This window comes from Schistosoma haematobium, chromosome 4, assembly GCF_000699445.3.
Source record: "Schistosoma haematobium chromosome 4, whole genome shotgun sequence".
Taxonomy (NCBI): Eukaryota; Metazoa; Platyhelminthes; class Trematoda; order Strigeidida; family Schistosomatidae; genus Schistosoma; species Schistosoma haematobium.
In genome coordinates, this window is record NC_067199.1 from 25,096,486 (window position 1) to 25,115,108 (window position 18,623).

Here is an 18,623-nt window from a genome sequence, read left to right on the forward strand (position 1 = left end):
ATAAATGTTGACAAAATTCAGAAACTGTTGTCTTCATTATGTGTAGTTTTATACAAAGAAATAATTTTTAGCACTGTTTATACAACCGCACAATAAAATTAAATATGAAGCTCTATAGTATTTGCTTTACATTCACACTGGTATATAATAAGCAACCTGAAATCAAATCAAATGTTGATACAGAGATGGTGATCAAATTTATTAATCAAGGTCTACAAATCTAATTTTATTGGTGATTATAAACCCTATGCGCATTACTTTACTCTGAAAATTCATATTTTCTTATTGCTGATATCTCAAATATTATTAACTTGTCAAAGGATTGAGACACACGTTCAAAAACGAAACTGATCAAGCGGCATATTCGAAAGTTTGGATCACTTTCTTTGACTGTACAAATATTAAAATCAACCCACCAATTGCAGATTTGTTTTAAACTGAGTAAATATGAATGTTAACTGTATGTATTTATCTGCCAATAAAAGAAGGTTAGAAAATATCGCGCTACTAAACACTGGAAAACTCAAACACAAACATTATACTCCTCGATCTTGACTACTTTCTATCTATCAACAAAACGAGATACAAATATATTGAACTTCGTGGAAGAGTTGTAGCAAATGAACTGGTAGAAAATTTTAATAACTGGATACAGGTGAAAGATACTGACTGTTATAAACATTTTCGAAATATGTTATAAATAATGACAGTTTCAGTATATGTTACAGAGATATTTAATGTAATATTATATAGTTGGTGTTGAGAATTTTTCATTGTACCAAAATTCATAGAGCTATAATAACCATTATTATTCATTTTTGAATATCAATAATGGGAAACTATGAAGCTTTCTAATTAATAAAAAAGTACATACGTAGCCTCAGCGTTGAACAAGTTTTGATGATTGTGTATAATAGATGGAGGCGTTATGTTTAAAGATATGGGTAGCGATTTTGCCGAAGTTTCAATATGTGAGCAGGGCGACTTAATTGAGCAGATTTCATTGTCTTTCTGGACATTATGAGAAAAAATATTAGATAGAAGCGAGTTACTCGAATCCCGCCATATATGATGAACAGTTCATTCTATCAACCTTGATCTTGATTATTTATTGAAACCCTTATTTTGTTATTTTGTGTATATATTTATTTTGATTGTCAGTCAGCACAAAAATTCCATTTCTCTTGTAAAACAATTTCTAATTGAAAATTATGTTTACATATAGATATTATCGTTAGACAATAAATCGAAATATAAACTCTAAAAAATATTCAGTGAACATTATTAGATACGGTAATTTAATATTTGAATTAAAGAAAACACATCAGGAGCTGAATATGACGAGGATAAAGTAACAACTTTAGATAAGTTTTCATTATAAAATCTGTTAATTGATAAATTAGTTTGTTTTCTAACAAAAAAAAACCCGGTACTATGACCGCTTAAATATGTGCAGATATAGTTGAATAAACAAAATCTATTATGTCATATTTATTTTTCTGTAAAATTGACAAGAATCTGAGAAAAATTACTACAATGTACAAACATAAAATAAAAACATGAATTAACAAGAAAAGTAGGTTTGCCTTAGATATTGAGAGGAATATACGTAATGTGTATGTGCATTTACAAAACTATGACTGATCTTTAAGTTATAACTAATTACAGAGTTTAATCACTAATTTTCAGTGTTCAGGAATATCATGTTAGACAGATATCGGATACTTTTATACAGATCTTAGACTATGTAATATACAATAATTTAGTTCATTGACTGGAAAAAATTCAGCTAACAGTCAAATAATATGCTTTCGTCTTATGAAAAATAGTTTACCTATACGTTGTCTGATCAAATACCATATAAAGTAATGGATGTTGGTTTACATTACAGACTAATATAATGACTAAAGATTATAGAGTACTGAACAACTGTTTCATCCAAATTTACGACTCATAAATAAGGGTTCGATACCCCATACCTCCTGAAGAATTCCTTGTGTTAATTATAGTAATCTTTTCAGAAGAATACTCGGAATCTTAGTGAAATGAAGTAACCGCTAGAATTCAACTGTTTTGAAAATGCAGCGGATCTCCTTTGATAATGCATGCGTTAATTGTCAGATGTTGAAAACGTTAATTACTAGGTTAAACACTTCATGTTTTCCTGCAAAACCTGCAATTCCTGAAGAGGATGTGGTTGTAAGCTGTTTAAGAGATTCGTATATTATATTGGGAGAGATATTCATCTCTATAAATCATCTACCTTCTTGAATAAACTATCTAGGCCTAAAAGACATTTAAAAAAAGTCATAGAAATAATGTTTTATCAATCAAAAATAAACGTTTTTTTATTTCAGCGGTCTTTTTCAAAATATCTTATCAGAAACTTTTACTTTATCGAAATCAATAATTTTACCATAATAAATAACTAGAACTACAAGCACTCAAACGAGGACAACAGCTGATGAAATTGATTAAGAATTTCTTAAATTATTAAACATTTGGAAACGAACACAGAAAAAAAACTTACAAATATTGTTCTAAATGTGATGACTTAAGATTTTCTGGTCTTTGAGGTAACGGAGGTGGAACAATAACTGGATCAAGCAAATGAGTAGATGACAATGTTGTATCATCAATGATAGTGGAATTCGTCTTTTCAAATTCAAGTCCAATAAGATCAGTTGTGGATAATATACGATTTTTATTATTGTTATCATGTTGTAAAATTGAATTATCCTGAAAGTTAAGATCTACACAACTGCTAACCATATGAATACTATCATTATAAGGTGTAAATAAATCATTTGAAATTGTAGTATTTAATTTCGATGAAAACTCATGAACAGGTGAAGTAGTTAGAGAATGTGAAATAGAAAATATTTTATCAAATTTGGAATCAATTTCATTATCAGTTTGTGATAAAGGATCAGAGATATTTATTTTCTTTGCATCAACTGAATTATTATTATTATTAGTTGGATAATCATCAAATTCGTCTTTACTATAATTACGACTAATACTGCTACTAATATTCACGGATTGTTTAATTAACGGTGGAGCTGGTCTAGGAGGCGGTGGACGATTACGAGCTATAATTAAAGTAGACGTAAATGACAACAATAATAATGGAGCAATCAATTTTTGTTAAAAAAAGAAAAAAAAAACACAGTTGTATTGAATCATTATATGTTATATATAAGTCAAGCACTAAGATTTAATTGAATTCTTTCATAGATAAAACTAAACAGACTAACTGTGAACTTCATATTGGTAATCTTCACAGAAGAAATTCGCTCTGTTAATACCTTTGAAGATTTAAATTGTTTGACTATTAAACTAAAGACACGAATAAAATCAGATCTTTTAAACTTCTGAAAAGTTGATTATAGACAAGAAAGCCTCTTTTTACAATTATTTTGAAAATAAATGAATTATAATGTGATAAAATGAATTAGTTACTAATATGTTCTTTAAAAAGAAATTTTACCACCCTTCAATTAATCATTGTCTTAAAATATAACTGAGTTTCACGTTAATAAGAATAGATATGTTTAAATATTCCAGTGATGGTTATAATGGTATATTTCGTAATATATAAACTAGTTGGATCGAATATTATAACACTAAAATACTGATAATAAGCGAATTAGCTACACACCAATGTTTCAGGTGGTTGTAGTTTTGATAGAAGCGTCTATCTTCTAAATCTTGATTGATATTGCTACAAGATTTCCATAATTACTCAAAATCAAACCAGGAGTTGCCTTCTAAGATTTCTACTGTTCTATGGAATATAAATTTTTAAGGGAATAAATACATTTGTTACTCAGTGCTCTTTGTTTATTATTATCGTAACGATCTACATGGACACACTAAGGGCTGACAGTTTACCGCTGTTTAGATCAGTATTTATTCGATTAGTAACCATCGTTAGGCGACATGAGTCTGTTAGTACCGTTTTAAAGATTGGGCATTAGTTTGACAGTTGAGAGTATGAATTTGTACATAAATCTGAATAGTTAACAACTATGGTTTAAAATAATCAACTTGACAGGTAAACAGTTGATCTTGAACAGTGACAAGTACACAATTACTCGCAAAATATTTATAGAAAGGTGGGTTGTCAATTAGAGCATTCGACTTTACAATTAAATCACAGGTTCCATGTTTCCATCAATTAATCGGTTCTAGTTAATCAAGGATTATCACAAGCCCTGTACTTGATAAACGAGTCAAACGTAGAAAATACACGGAGTTAGAAAAATCAAAGCAAAATTTTTTAAATAGGAGATACGGAGAGAAGGAAGTATGCACAACGAATCACAGTAATTGGGGAGATGGATTGATACTTATCACATCTATCTTAAAGTGTAACCACAGTACATCACTTTGTAAAACTGAATAGTGAAGAAGAAGTAGAAGAGGAAGACCATGTGCAACCGTCTCTCTGTTTTTATTTACTCCAATTTAATATGCTGAACTAGTGAATAACTATTTTGGGGAATATAATACATAGGTTGTTAAGTATTCTACACTAGGTCTTTAATAATGATGTATACGAGAACACAGGAGCTCATGAACCATATGATACTGTTAATTACTGAGATCGTAAGACTATCTAACAAGATAATAATGTTTTAAATACCTTTCGTCTTATATCTGTTGTTAGATTAGAAACTAAATTTATTGTTCTCCACAAAATTAATACATGACAGTTCGGATTTCGAGGGTCAGTCTTTCTTTAGTGAGCTTTTTATACGACGTGACGTTTGTATACAGTATGAGACAAGTTACGTAACACTTAAAATACGTCTTATTACTTATTAGTAGTTAATGTGTTTAATACTGAAATTAACTATTGTTGAAACAGTTACATCGATTAACAGTAACTAAATTCAAATGACCGTAAGGAACTTCGGTTCATAATGAAATGCATACCACGACAGAGTTCAAAATTTTAGTATGTAATAAATTAAGGAAGACTACAAGAAGTTATCATAACCTAGATTAGTAAATCTTGTAATGAAATCTGTTTAATGTCGACGAAAAACCCACTATCCCATACTTGATTGTGTTACCACATTTTTATGCGGTAAATACGGAAAGTAAGCTAAGTAAAAAGCCTGTATGTATTCGAAAGACGATACTTTTCGAATATCATTAATTTATGATGAAATATCGATTTACGGCATATCATTTCAGCTAAATAAAACTGAGAAATAGATATTCAAAGACTAAAATTATCATAACAAGTTTTGTAAATATTTAACAGCTTGTATAACTTTAGTATAAGTTGACATTTAAAGTTGTAGTAATACAGAATATTTTTCTGGCATATAATGTAACACCATCTATCACATTATTCTTGTACCACTGATAATAAAGATGGATTTACTTGAATGGTCACGGAAAAGTATAACTGATAATTGGAGATATCACGTAGCACAATTCTAAAGTTTAAAAAACATGTCTCACCGATCCACCCCTTAATCAAATCATTCATTTATTCACAAAACTATAGGAATTTCCTTTCATAAACCTATAAGTTCTCTTCATACTTACTTTATTCCTCTGTGAGATATTCGGTAGACATTCGCCTTTCGTCTTCTTAATTTCGTAAACAACACCCCCACCGCGAGAAGGCAATGAGTAGGACTTCGCTAGCAGTGGTTGTATGCACGTGGCCATTTGAGAGCATTTCGAGAGGGAGAGTTGACCCCTCCCACTCTCGGCTGTTGGTTGAAGTTAGGCATTAAAAAGGTGGATCCTGGCTCAGTGGTTCGCGTGCGAGATCGAAGACCTTGAATTTGATTCTCAGTTGTAAGATTATGGATGTCCATTGCCCAGAAGTTCTACACTAAGACGAAACGGCCGTTCACCACTTCCAGGTTTACAATGATTTCTAACTTGGATCGGTTCGTGATCTTACTAAAACTTCAGAAATCTCCACAACCTTAAACTGATAATAAAAATTCTATCAACACGAAAGTAGTTTTATGAGCTGCTGATAGGATTTAAAATAACTACGTCAATGAAAGTAATAAATAAGCTCTTGAAAACAAAGAACATTTATTAAATTCTTTAAACTTACGTTGTGATGGTTCAACAGCCCGGTTGATAGTTAAGTTAGTAATATCATTTTCGAAATCATTATCATTATTAAAAGTTTGTCCATTGTTGTCATCAACTTTAGAAGGTCGTTGCTTATCTAATTTCTTTATTGAAGGTAATGCGTTGAAAATTTCAGCTGGTATTCGACAATCATTTATATTAGATTCTTCACGTTCTGAAATCTCAATCAATCTTTGCATACGATCTAACCAATTTGTAGAATTGTATAATGAAGTGGATATATGAATTTCATAACCACCAGTTATTTTAGGTAGTCCGTTTGATGAAGAATCCCATGGTATAATATAATTATCCAAAAATGCCGCAGCGATAGACGCCTGTCTGGGAAAAAAATGGGTACTTTAATTAAATAGCCTTAAAAAAAAGTAAATGTTGTTAAACAAACACGTCCTACACGGAAAATTATATTTTATATTTCTAAACTAGATTATTCACAAGTTCTATGCTTGATAATTTTTAGAGTATGGGACGACGAGAATTAACTGGAGCTTTCAGAAATAGTTTATTTGTTAATTAACATCCACAAAAATAGAGAAACGTTTTAACGATTATAATACAAGGTTAGCTTCTTTTTTGTGGAGTTCCATTCTCTAAGCCACATGGTTTAGTTGTGGAGCTTGCATTTTTCCTCTGAACAACATTATCAGCACATACTTCAGGTTAGCTTCATGATTCTAATATGATATGTTCCATACCTGTTCAAGATATTATCAGTGAATTATTTTTGGACTAAATACATACATTATCTATATCAGTTGACAGTCATTCGATGAACATGAGTGTTATACCTAGTTGTTTTTCACAGTGACTAATTTAGTCACGTTTCGAATAATCTGACAGTAGTGTTTTTAATTGTATTTCAGTACAGAGTAGGGAAAGACCCCGAGGAAATCTACTGTGACTACAAATTTCAAATACTCCTCGCTAGTCATTGTGTTGACAATGACTGACTCACACCTGTTAACCCCCGTGGAGGAGAATAGGCTGTCCACCAGCATTGATAATAACTGAACTGGAGTTAAAAAGAAATCTTTAACAATGCAGTGTAAAAACTAAATTAATAATATAGTTTACTCTTAGTGGTGTGATTACGAAGCATTGACTCAGTGGTGAAAACACTCGACTACCAACCACTATGTCACAAGCTCAAAATCCGCTCAATCTACTTCGGTTTGAACAACTGAGTAGTATCGTCAGCCCTCACACTTCAAGTGTGGTTTAAAGGCAAGTGCATGAACTTATAGCTGGCTGATGGTAGTATATGAAATTGTTGTTTGATTAGATAAGTATACTACCTTGTATACATGATAAAATTGACAACTGTTTCAATATGACAGTTCTAATATGCATATCCTTTTAAAATGGTTTCTTCAAATACGTGATGTCAATCATTACGAAATACGAATGTTTAACAGTTTGCAAGATTATTATTTCAATAACGAAAGTGCAGACAAAATTATCTTCCTACTTTATATTTTTAAGAGACGAGAAAACTGTGAAATAAAAGGAAATTTTGATATTTAGTTTTCATATCCACCTGCATTAAAAGATCTGAAACTAGAAGCACAAGTCCCTAAAACGAAGAAAAAACTGATCAAAGGCACTATAACTCACTGAAGATTTTAAGATTTACAGGATTTTCAAATGAGCTCAATCACGCGGAACTAAGTACAGACAGATTGTAATTATGATCGTTTATACAAAGTCAAGTTTATTATTAATTTAACTCATATAGTAAGACTTTTGACAAACTAAGCCGTTGGTGGGAGTCTGGTGGTGTTCGGTACCTCCCCGTTGCCCATATCATAAGAAGGACGTCAAATAGAGACGGAATTATTACTCATTATTATAATTAGTAGTGGTATTAGCATTAGTATTATTACTGATCTCCATGACATGGTGGCGGGATTGTAAAGAACAAACGAGAAACTGCTTGAAGTCAGTTAAACATGACTAATCCGTAGGTATTTTTCCTGTAACATTATCTCCGTAACTTTTAAAACCCTGTCGCACCTATGTTGCAAGAGAAGTGGGTACTATTTTTAGGCTTGACGTTGTCTAACTACTGTCTACGTCTAGGTTGTTAGAAATTTTGGGTGATTGTGGGGGGCACGATGCTACCTGTTACAAACACCTTTCGTCTCAAACTTTGAACTTGATGTTTTCAGCCTTATCCTTGTTCAACAGACCCACCTGAATATTCAGAACATAAAGAAATAAGTGATTTGTTAATTATCACGATAGCAAAGAAAGATCATTGTATCAACACAAAAGACATGGTGAGACAACTTAGATTAGAAGAGACCCAGGTATTATCATACATTGCGCATGACTGACTGTTGTCAAAAATTAATAATCATAAGTTGGAAAATGAACTTACTTAGAATTGGAATAAATCAATAGTATAGTAAGAGGATCTAGGAAATGTAACAGTAAAATTGTCCCATCCCTTGAAGATCCGATCAACTTTAGGCTTTCTAAGAAGTCTGTATCATTTAATAAGTATGGTTTAACATCTTCGGATAATAACTGTTTTGAATTACTTTCTATAATTTTTAAATCAACTTGAACAGTCGCATTGATTGGACCATAATCTTCGGTAATATCTGAAATAACTTTACGTCGAGATTGTCGTGAGATCTGTAGAAGATTGTGCAAAATATGAATTCAAATGAACACAATTTACATTTGGCAATTAGCATGATGAAATATAATGTTATTTTTCCTTATTTTACGTATTAAGATCACAGTTTATCTTTAGTGAAATGTAAACTATATGAACAGTAAGAATTGAACGCTTGAGAAAATATTCAATTTCAAAACGACAGATAACAATGTATGAAAATAGAAACAAAATATATTGCTTGAACCAAACATGATCGGTGAAATCTAACCTGAACTTCAACGCTGATAAAGAATTATTGCTTATGAAAGTTTATATTCTACAGTCATTAATATTCAGGGACTGAATGTAGTACGTTTCTGTTGACCTATGAGCACCTTTACGGATGCCTTAGATATTGTATACAGTTACAAGTTTATGGTGTTTGTACAATCTTAAAGGTTATCTGTTTATCACAATAGAAAAGATCTGCTCAGAAACATTATCGTTAACGTACACTAGAAAAAGGTAGATAATTTCCTAGACTATAAATAGTAAAATGTTTTAGTACGTCATATAGCTGAATGACAAATACTTACAAGGCGTCAGTAAACAAAATGTTAAAACTGGTATAAACGTGAACACCGATCGTTTGTATAAATAAAGGTTGACAAAACAAAATTGTAACTGGTTTTACATGTTCAGAGGCAAAAAGATTTACACATAGATTGTTAGTTATGTCTGTAGACCTAGTCACTATGACTGTCTGCAACCACAAAAAAAGAATGCTGGAAATATCCTAAGATTTAAACAGACACTTCTACAAATTATAGGTGAAAATAGTATTGCTAAAATATTAATCTCTTCTGTAGATATTTTGCTCATAGTCCATGTTTTTCAACTAGTTACAATGATGTTTGCAATCACATTAGATATGTATATATTGTATATTAAAATAGCACTAGACTATTGGTTGGTAAGAAAAAATATCCACTGTAATTGCTCAAATCTCAAGATGATACAATTTATGTTAATTTCATTTCAAGATCCATATTCTAATAAGGATTAATAGTTAAGTGGCAACAAATAATTTCAACTCAAATTACAAAAAGAATATAATTTTTTAACTGTCAAAAATGCAGAAAATATGAATACATGACCTGATCATATTAAAATATTTTAAATTTGTATGATAACTGGTAAATAAAAATGATTATGAATGTGTAAATTAATTAAGAATAATTAAAATTATCAATTCATTAGTTTTGTATTATTAATTTCTATGGAAATAAGTATGTAAATAACTGGATTCATTGTTTGAAAATTGAAACCATTTGGATATACATATATATACAACGGAGGGGAAAGAGATATGAATTGTTAAAGGTGAAACCAGAAAAGGCATGTGAAAAAAGTAGAACTGATAGGGATAAACGTAAGAAAAATGTGTAAAACCAATATTTATTGTAAGTTAATGAGCAAAGAAGTTATATAAAAGCTTGATATTTAGAATAATGTCATGAGGTTTTACATAGACATAAGTAATGTCACTCAGATATCAAAGAATATCTTAAAACAATAACTTTTGTAAACTTAATAGCTCCACCTGAAGCCTATTTTGAGCTACTGATAGTTTCAAGCTCATATAAAAAAGGAAGGTTAAGAGTAGAATTAGAGACCTCAATTAATAAAACACAACTCCGTAACAAAATCCCCAATAACTACAATAATAATTAAGTGCAACAAAAGAGTTGGGAGGAAGAACAAGTGCCGACAGACTGGAAAGAAGGATACCTCATCAGAATACTAAAGGAAGATCTCACTGAATCAGAAAACTACAGAGGCTTCACATTACTACCGGTACCGGGAGGAGTTTTCAACAGTGTTGCTCTACCGGATGAAAGATTCAGTAAACGTCCAACTTCGATGATCAGTCTTCCATAGACCAAATCGCGATACTACGGATCATCGTTGAACAGTCAATTGAGTGAAATTCGTCACTATGCAGCAACGTCCTTGACTGTGAGAAGGCATTTGACAGAGTGGATTGGAGAGACACATGGAATCTTCTTCGATACTATGAAGTACCTAAGACAGTCGTCAACATCATCCGGAATTAATACAACGCACTACATTGTGAAGTCGAGGAAGTAGGACAACTAGAAACACATTCCAAGTGGAAAAAAGAGTCAAACAAGGATGATTACTTCCCCCCTTCCTTTTTTTCTGGTGGCTGACTGGATTACGAAGACCTCCACATATGGGGGGAAGCACAAAATAAAATTAACAGGTTGGATGCAACTAGACCATTTGGACTTCGCAGATGGCCTAGCTCTTTCATCTAATACACACCAACAAATTCAGGTGAACACAGACAGTGTAGCAGCAGTCTCTGCATCAGTAGGCCCACACACACACAACGGAAAGAGTTAGATCATCAAATACAACACTAAGAACACCAACAAAACCACACTTGATTAAGAAACATTGGAAGAGATGGAAACTTTCATGTAATTAGACAACACCATCGATGAACGAGGAGGATTAGATGCAGACGTAAAGGCGAGGATTGGCAAATCAGGTACAGAACTTCTGCAATTGAAGAACACGTGCGACTCTTCAATACAAACGTGAAGACAGCGAATTATAATGTACAGAGCTGAAACCTACAGAACTACTACAACCATAATCAAAAAAGCATAAGTATGTATAAATAGTTGTCTACGAAAGATCCTCAATGTTTGTTGACTAAATACGATCAGCAACAGCCTACTGTAAAGGCGAACAAACTGACTTATAGCTGAAGAGAGGATTAGGAAAAAGACGTTGGAGGTGGGTAGGACATACATTGTGGAAATCATCAAACTGTTTCATAGTGCAAGCGCTAACTTGAAATCCTGAAGGGAAGCGAAAAAGTGGAAGAGCAAAGAACACACTGAGTTGGGGATTTGGAGTAGATATGTAAAGAATGAATGACAACTGGGAAGAACTGAAAAGGATCATCTAGGACAGAGTTGGATAAAGAATGCTAGTGGACGGTCTATGCTCCTCCACAAGGGGCAACATGAGTAATTAAGTAAATAAGAAAAGAGGACCATATAATATTTTGATCTGGTCTATTTAAGACCTTTTTAAATGAGGCCCGGACAAATTGAAAAATGTAGTATTTCAACCTGCACAAACTACACCAAGACCATTTTCATTGACGCATTCATTAACCAATCAACCGTTTGTGCCAATTATGTTATACGACGTCAAATCACAGCATGACACAAACCTACAGACTTTAAGTCGTTTAATAAAAGTTTTTAACCAGGTTCAGTTTAATTGGCCTTCCACTTTTTGATTGATGAATAAACAGGAATCCTGATATGCGCTGGTGTAATGAAAATAAATCAAATGAACAAACAACATATATATATATATATATATATATATATATATATATATATATATATATATATATCAGCCGGTAATTTCTGCATATTTTACCTACCACATGAACTTCTATATTGAATATCGCTCCTACGGGTCGATGGTCACTTGTTTTCAACTCCGCCCGGTTGTACAGTAACAAACGACCGGGATTCCATTTTATACTTGGAGAATTATTCTGCACACAAATAATGCCATTTTCGTCCGTTTTAGGAAATGTCAATTTTACGCGACGCCATAATATACGATCAGTCCATGCAGGCGAACGTGCTTTCTCAGATGTATCATAGTCATCACAAAATAAATCATATTTGTATGTCGGCGCAAATCGAACGGGGCCTTCTTCAAAACCACGAAAAACATTACCAGCTAGTTTCTCAATTGTCAACTGATCATAACGTAGGAGATCAAGCCAAGAAGATTGTGCACTTAACCGTTTGACCTCATTACCTGACAAATTAATACGATAATTGAAGTCTCCACACCAAAATACATAATCATGACTAAGAATGTTACGACCATTAGGTAAACTAAGACGACGACAAATCTCCTGAAAATCATCATTACGTTCACGAACAGCGGATTGACCAGCTGTAAAATGGCTGCAAACAAGGCATATTGATGTGGCACCCAACTAGATAAAAAGATAGATAAAGGTGTTAGAAAAACAACCATTATCTCAGTTAATGTCTTATAAACTGCACACACCATTGTTTGTAACACTGATTTACATTAAGTTTAGTCAAAAAATAATTTTCACGCTCGATAAAAAAAGAAGATTCAAATGTGCGCCGATGAAAGTTCAAACAAACTACATTTGTTTAACTGTACTATCTTCATTACTTCTAAGATTAAAATTGTGATTTTCAGGATTAACATGAAATACATTAGTGTTATTTAATAAGTTTTAAACACAAATGTAAAACTTTTCGAATGAAGGAGTAATATTTCATATTGGAAGAATATCTATCTAATCAATTGCTATAGTGGGTCGTCAACTGAATGAACGCCCAGTAGATACATTTACACATTCGTATAAAAATATAAAATCAAAGCCAAATGACAGCATTGTTCCCTAAAATTGCATAACTGAATGTTGATTATTTTGTTAAATTATTCAATAGAAATTTGTTTCAATTATCTTAACATTACATTACTAATGTTTAATATTATTAATAAAATATTCATTTAATGTATCTCTTCAAAACAAAAAAAAGATTCAAAGATTTTCATTAGCGATCAGCTGAAAAATTGAGAACTTTTAATTTAATTAATCTGTCACTTTAAAGTAATCTATATGTATAGAAATCAATACTCGTGCATGAAAAAAAATGGTTATTATCAACGTATATACATATATACCTTGGAGATATTAACTCAACTTATAATGATCAACATACATAAGCATGACCTCATCAACGTGTAAAACATTGATTAGATCAATTCAAACAATTTTTATACAAAATAAAACACGTAATCTTTCTTTATGAGTTAAATGAAAGCTTTACAGTATATATCAATTACAATAAAGAAATGAAACAATGTAAGGTTGACGTATTTCATTCATTAATGTAACTAAATTTAAGAGTTACTGATGAACCTTCAGTAGAATAATTCATTAATTATATTATAAAACGAAGTTGACAACAAAATACAAAAATAAATTTGGGAAGATTTTAAACTATCGTTAAATCTGTCAATATCTAGGTTTTTAAAAAAATAACGAATAATATCGTTCATAGATGTTTAACAACTAGTAAATTTGAAAGATTTTCTGAACTGAAAATTTATGCAACAAGCAAGCATTATTTACGTCAATGCATAAATTGTCATGCTTATTATTTTTGGTATACACTGACTATGTATCATAAATGATGATTGATAGAAACATGAGACTGTAAAAATATTATGCACTAACTTAGAAAATGTGTAGCTTAAATGGTTGATTTCTAGTGTTACTTGTTTGTGAGTTGAAGGGTTTGACTGTAAAAGCATTGTTGTTATCAAATCATTCAACTGATAAAACAAAACACCACTAAACTTTATCTTTCAAATACTGGATTTAGGTGCAGTTTTCATAAGTAGTAGTACTATTCCTTAGCTTAATAAGACAAACTACTATTTTAAAAGGTAGTAGCACAACTAAATATTATGCTCAAGTAAAATAAGCTTAGGTTATTTACACTGGTATAATATTCGTAATTATGAAAACATGAACAATCCTGAAAGTAGATTTCAAAGTTCTTCACTTTTTAAATCCTTAGTAGGATGAAAACTGTCGCAAGTTTAAATAATCAGAAATACTTTTCATCATGACTTGAACTAACTAACTTCAAATAAGCCCAATCGCAACAAAACTTCACCTCGATAATAATTATAAGCCTACCAAATGGATTCCTAAATATTAACTGCATAAAAACTATAACCAGTAGACTTTAAATATAACCAGTGAAAAGTGCGATAACGGACTATGGTTAAGCTATACATCTCTAACTGACTAATATTATAAATATATGTCACCAGGTCCTGATACGGTGATATAGAATAGATTTAACGTGGTTAGCTGCAGAATCCAGAGATCTTTAAGCATCGTGATTGCTGCTAAAAACACAGTAGAAACTTAAACTTATGACGTTGATTATTTAACATTGTACAACTTGACTTTTCTAAATGACTAACTATATGCTTAATAAGTTTGCATAGTTGTCAGTGACCTAGTAAGGTAACTTAGAAGGTAAACTTGCTCGATAACTTAAACTAAGAAATAAATTTGATCTGGATATCGAAAAATATGTAACCCATGAAAAAAGTAACGTAAAACATAATGAAGTGTTAGTTCGAAAAAAAACTTCTGACTACGTGAAGAGGTTACAAATTAAAAAGGACTTTTCTGAAATACTGTACTATTATTATAAAAATATGTGCAAGACAATAAGAACCTCGATTTCTGAGGCATCTAGGGTACTTGTCATGTCAATATACAATGACAGAAAAAGCACCTACTAAAATAGTTATTCGGGAAGACATACGATAAGCTACTAAGTAACCAGCTGTGTATAAAAAGGTAATGGAAGAAAATAATTGGAACAGAGGAGTAAAGCCCAAAACATAAAAAAGGATAGAATTCAATGAACGTTCAATGAATGCGTCAAAATAAAAATCGACTGTTACAACTTCTGAAGATTTACAACTACATTAATGAATAAAAGGAACGGAATAAATTCAAGTAAACACTTACCAAAGCCCTAAAACAACGGGGGGCGTCAAGCACCATATCCGAAAATTAACGGAAATGAAGTTATTTACAGAATATTATTAAGTAGTATAACGTGATATACATAATACAATCAAGTGAATAAAGACTATAAATTACAACAGAACACAGCGATTAAAAGTGGATAAACGGTTTAGCCAAACTTAACATTCGGTAAGACGTGTTGGCAATTAATTGTGTACCGAATAAATAAATCAATTGATGATTCATACTATAGTGTGAAATCTGTAAAACTATGAATCATGCAGAGCGCATAAACATTATGTATTTTCTTTTGGTGGAATATAGAGAGTGAACTCTTTTAATGTTACGTTACTTATTTAGAGAGGGCGAGAACAAAATAACTTGCCATTTAGAATAAATGTATTTCATACAGTTAAAAATTGACTGAAATACATTATAGTAAATTACATTTTAATCTCAGTTCAAATAAAATATTTATACTCCACATACCAAGTAAGCGAAATTTCTTTTTAGAAAAAACACTATCAATAGTATTTATTACTAGTAAAAAAAGAATGAATTGGGAGTAAAACCTAAGTTTGAACTATTTACAACTCACAACGCTGCAAGTTGATTTGCATCAGTAAACTTTTTTTAAATGATTTATTTTCGCGAGTAGGTTCATACAATCCTTTTATCCATTCAAATACTCTATAAATCTTTAGGTTTTAGTGGAATAGAGTTCAACCATATCGGATATGAGACAGATAACCAACGATGGCATTGAAAGATGCTTGCTCAATGTCGCGAAATGATTAAAATTAGATATGTAAACCATTTGATGTCTACTAATTGATCGAAAAGTTAAAACTCTCCATGAGAATTCAAAGTTCAGGGTTCGACCTCCAGTGATGGCGATAATTCTCACAGTTGGGGAGTCATATACTAGAATAAAATAGATGCCCATCGCTTCTCAGTTTTTAATGGGTGTTTGACTTAAATTAACCTATGATGTAAACTACAATATTCTCTTAGGTGTTAACAGTATTTACATTTAGCAAAATAAATGGAATTAGTCGCTTAAAAGTTGAGACCTTCAGATTAAAACTGAGTCAAGTACAAATACATACACAAGTTGTCCAGTAAAATGGCATAAACTATCGTGAAGAGTAACAGGAAGTGATAAGGATCAATCAAATTTACCTGCAATATTACTTTTCAATTATATACAATCCAGAAAAAATATTCTTTAGATACTCACACATGGATTTATTGAATTGAACGAAATGAATCGCTAAGTAAAAATGTGAATTGTTACCGAGAACACAATTTAGCATTTTTTAACTACTCTGTTTCTCAGCAACTTTGATACATGTATATCTAAACGAGGCTAGTCGTATTATAAGTAAAAGAAAGTTTTTAATCATCTGCTAGAAACCTGACCAACTACTGTACTACAGTGTCTTAGTTATTTGCATACAAGCGAAGCGGTGACAACCAACATTACGAAACCTGAGTTGGAGATTCACAAGACATTTATCATCCATAGAGTTTAATTATCTCGAACTATTAGAATACAATATAAGTAGTAGCACTTCTGATATATGATTCGCCTCCCCATCATCAGTCATACCAAGACATTTGAGGCCATATATGGGCAACATCGTTTATTGAGCATGCCTTACTGATTATTCAGGAAATTATCCTACATCAGTTGGCAAATTCAGTCAATATTAAGCTGATTAGTACCTTCTTGTATATGCGTCAATAACAGATTCTACTCTTCATTTCACCGACAAATAAACGTTTGTAAACCAAGGTACTCACTACTAACCAGAGAATTTTATGATAAAATATATCTGGTTAGGATAGGTCAAGATGTTTATCCGGCTTTGTTCGATACTCGGTTCGATTACTTTGGAAAAACAAAGATTACGATCCGATTGACTAGAGTATGGATGACTTCGATGAGGTAATTAAAAATATATTTGATACTCTGAACTAACTACTCATGAGTAGGTACAACTGCTAGAGAAAAATGAAAATAGGAATGTTGACGAAGGGCAAACCGATCAATCATCGAGAAACAAACACACAATACACTTCTGAAATAGCCAACGCCTACATCACATCGATAAGATGATTGAAAAGTAGTTTTTTTTTTCAAAAAAGAGGATAATGCAAAAAGAACGGATTTTAATAGACAGGTAAAAAGATGGACGGACAGACAGAAATAGCTATTATTATAGTGATACAAGAACACATGATAAGTGAATAACTCACATGACATAAGGGGAAATTTTGATTCTCAATAATTAATCGATAGAAACGAAATTTCTACTTTATGTATTCATTACAATCTTTCAGTACGTTTACAAACAAAATTGAAGATAGATGGTTAGTCGAAATGCCTCATAACAAATTTACAAGAAATTGAAATGCAGTATTGAAAAGGAAGATGAAATTTATTTAACTCGTCTGTTGATTTAATATGTCTAATCTGTAAAGAGGAGACATTGAGTTTACCAGAAAAGCATTGAGATCAGTTGATAAGTTCTGATTAACTTTAGTTACCCTGTTTTGGCTGGTCCTATGTCAAGCCCACGTAGGCTATGATAGCTTCTGGACAAACCAATTTATCCATTCGTTTCAAGCTATATTTTGACCTTGTCACTTATTCGCTTATCAACTTTGGCTGATCTTATATGAGCTATGTGTGTGCATTGTTTATCCTACCTATCACATGTCAAACTTATTTTTGTCTGACTATAAATATTGATTCACGTTTGGCTGAATCGAGTTGACATACTAGCCTTTCCCATTGAGCGTCACTTTGTTTTGCTTCGTTATCCGATCAACGATTGTACAAAATATACGCATTCTAAAACCCATTTATGTATTTGACTTATTTAATTCCGTTATTCACTGGCGCGATTTAAGTCGATGATTATATATGAGGACTGCGTACATGTATATTTCCATAACAATCATTCATACGATAACAAATAAAGTCAGATTACGAACCACTAAAATCCTTGAAGTTACTTCGATGAAGCAGTTTTATCACAGAAAAAACTGGAGATTAGTAGAAAGATGTTTTCCCTAGTATTACGCACTGTATCAATCAAACAATTGAAATTTAAACAACGTAGATCTGTGTGGCTGTATTTTTTATACTGACAAAGGATAATGATTATAGTAAGAAGGTCGGGACTACAACGGATAGAAATGTTC

At 31.7% G+C, this 18,623-nt stretch overlaps 1 protein-coding gene across 1 annotated transcript in view; it reads right to left on the minus strand.

The window, feature by feature from the left end:
* Positions 1–18,623, minus strand: part of SYNJ1 (Synaptojanin-1) — a 64,219-nt gene that overhangs the window by 18,629 nt on the left and 26,967 nt on the right. Inside the window, exons 8-11 of the mRNA XM_051219339.1 lie at positions 12,234–12,806; positions 8,516–8,775; positions 6,095–6,456; positions 2,531–3,092 (exon numbers count right to left, since the gene is read on the minus strand). Of these exons, the coding sequence (XP_051066607.1) occupies positions 2,531–3,092; positions 6,095–6,456; positions 8,516–8,775; positions 12,234–12,806 (1,757 nt within the window). The remainder of the gene's footprint in view (positions 1–2,530; positions 3,093–6,094; positions 6,457–8,515; positions 8,776–12,233; positions 12,807–18,623) is intronic.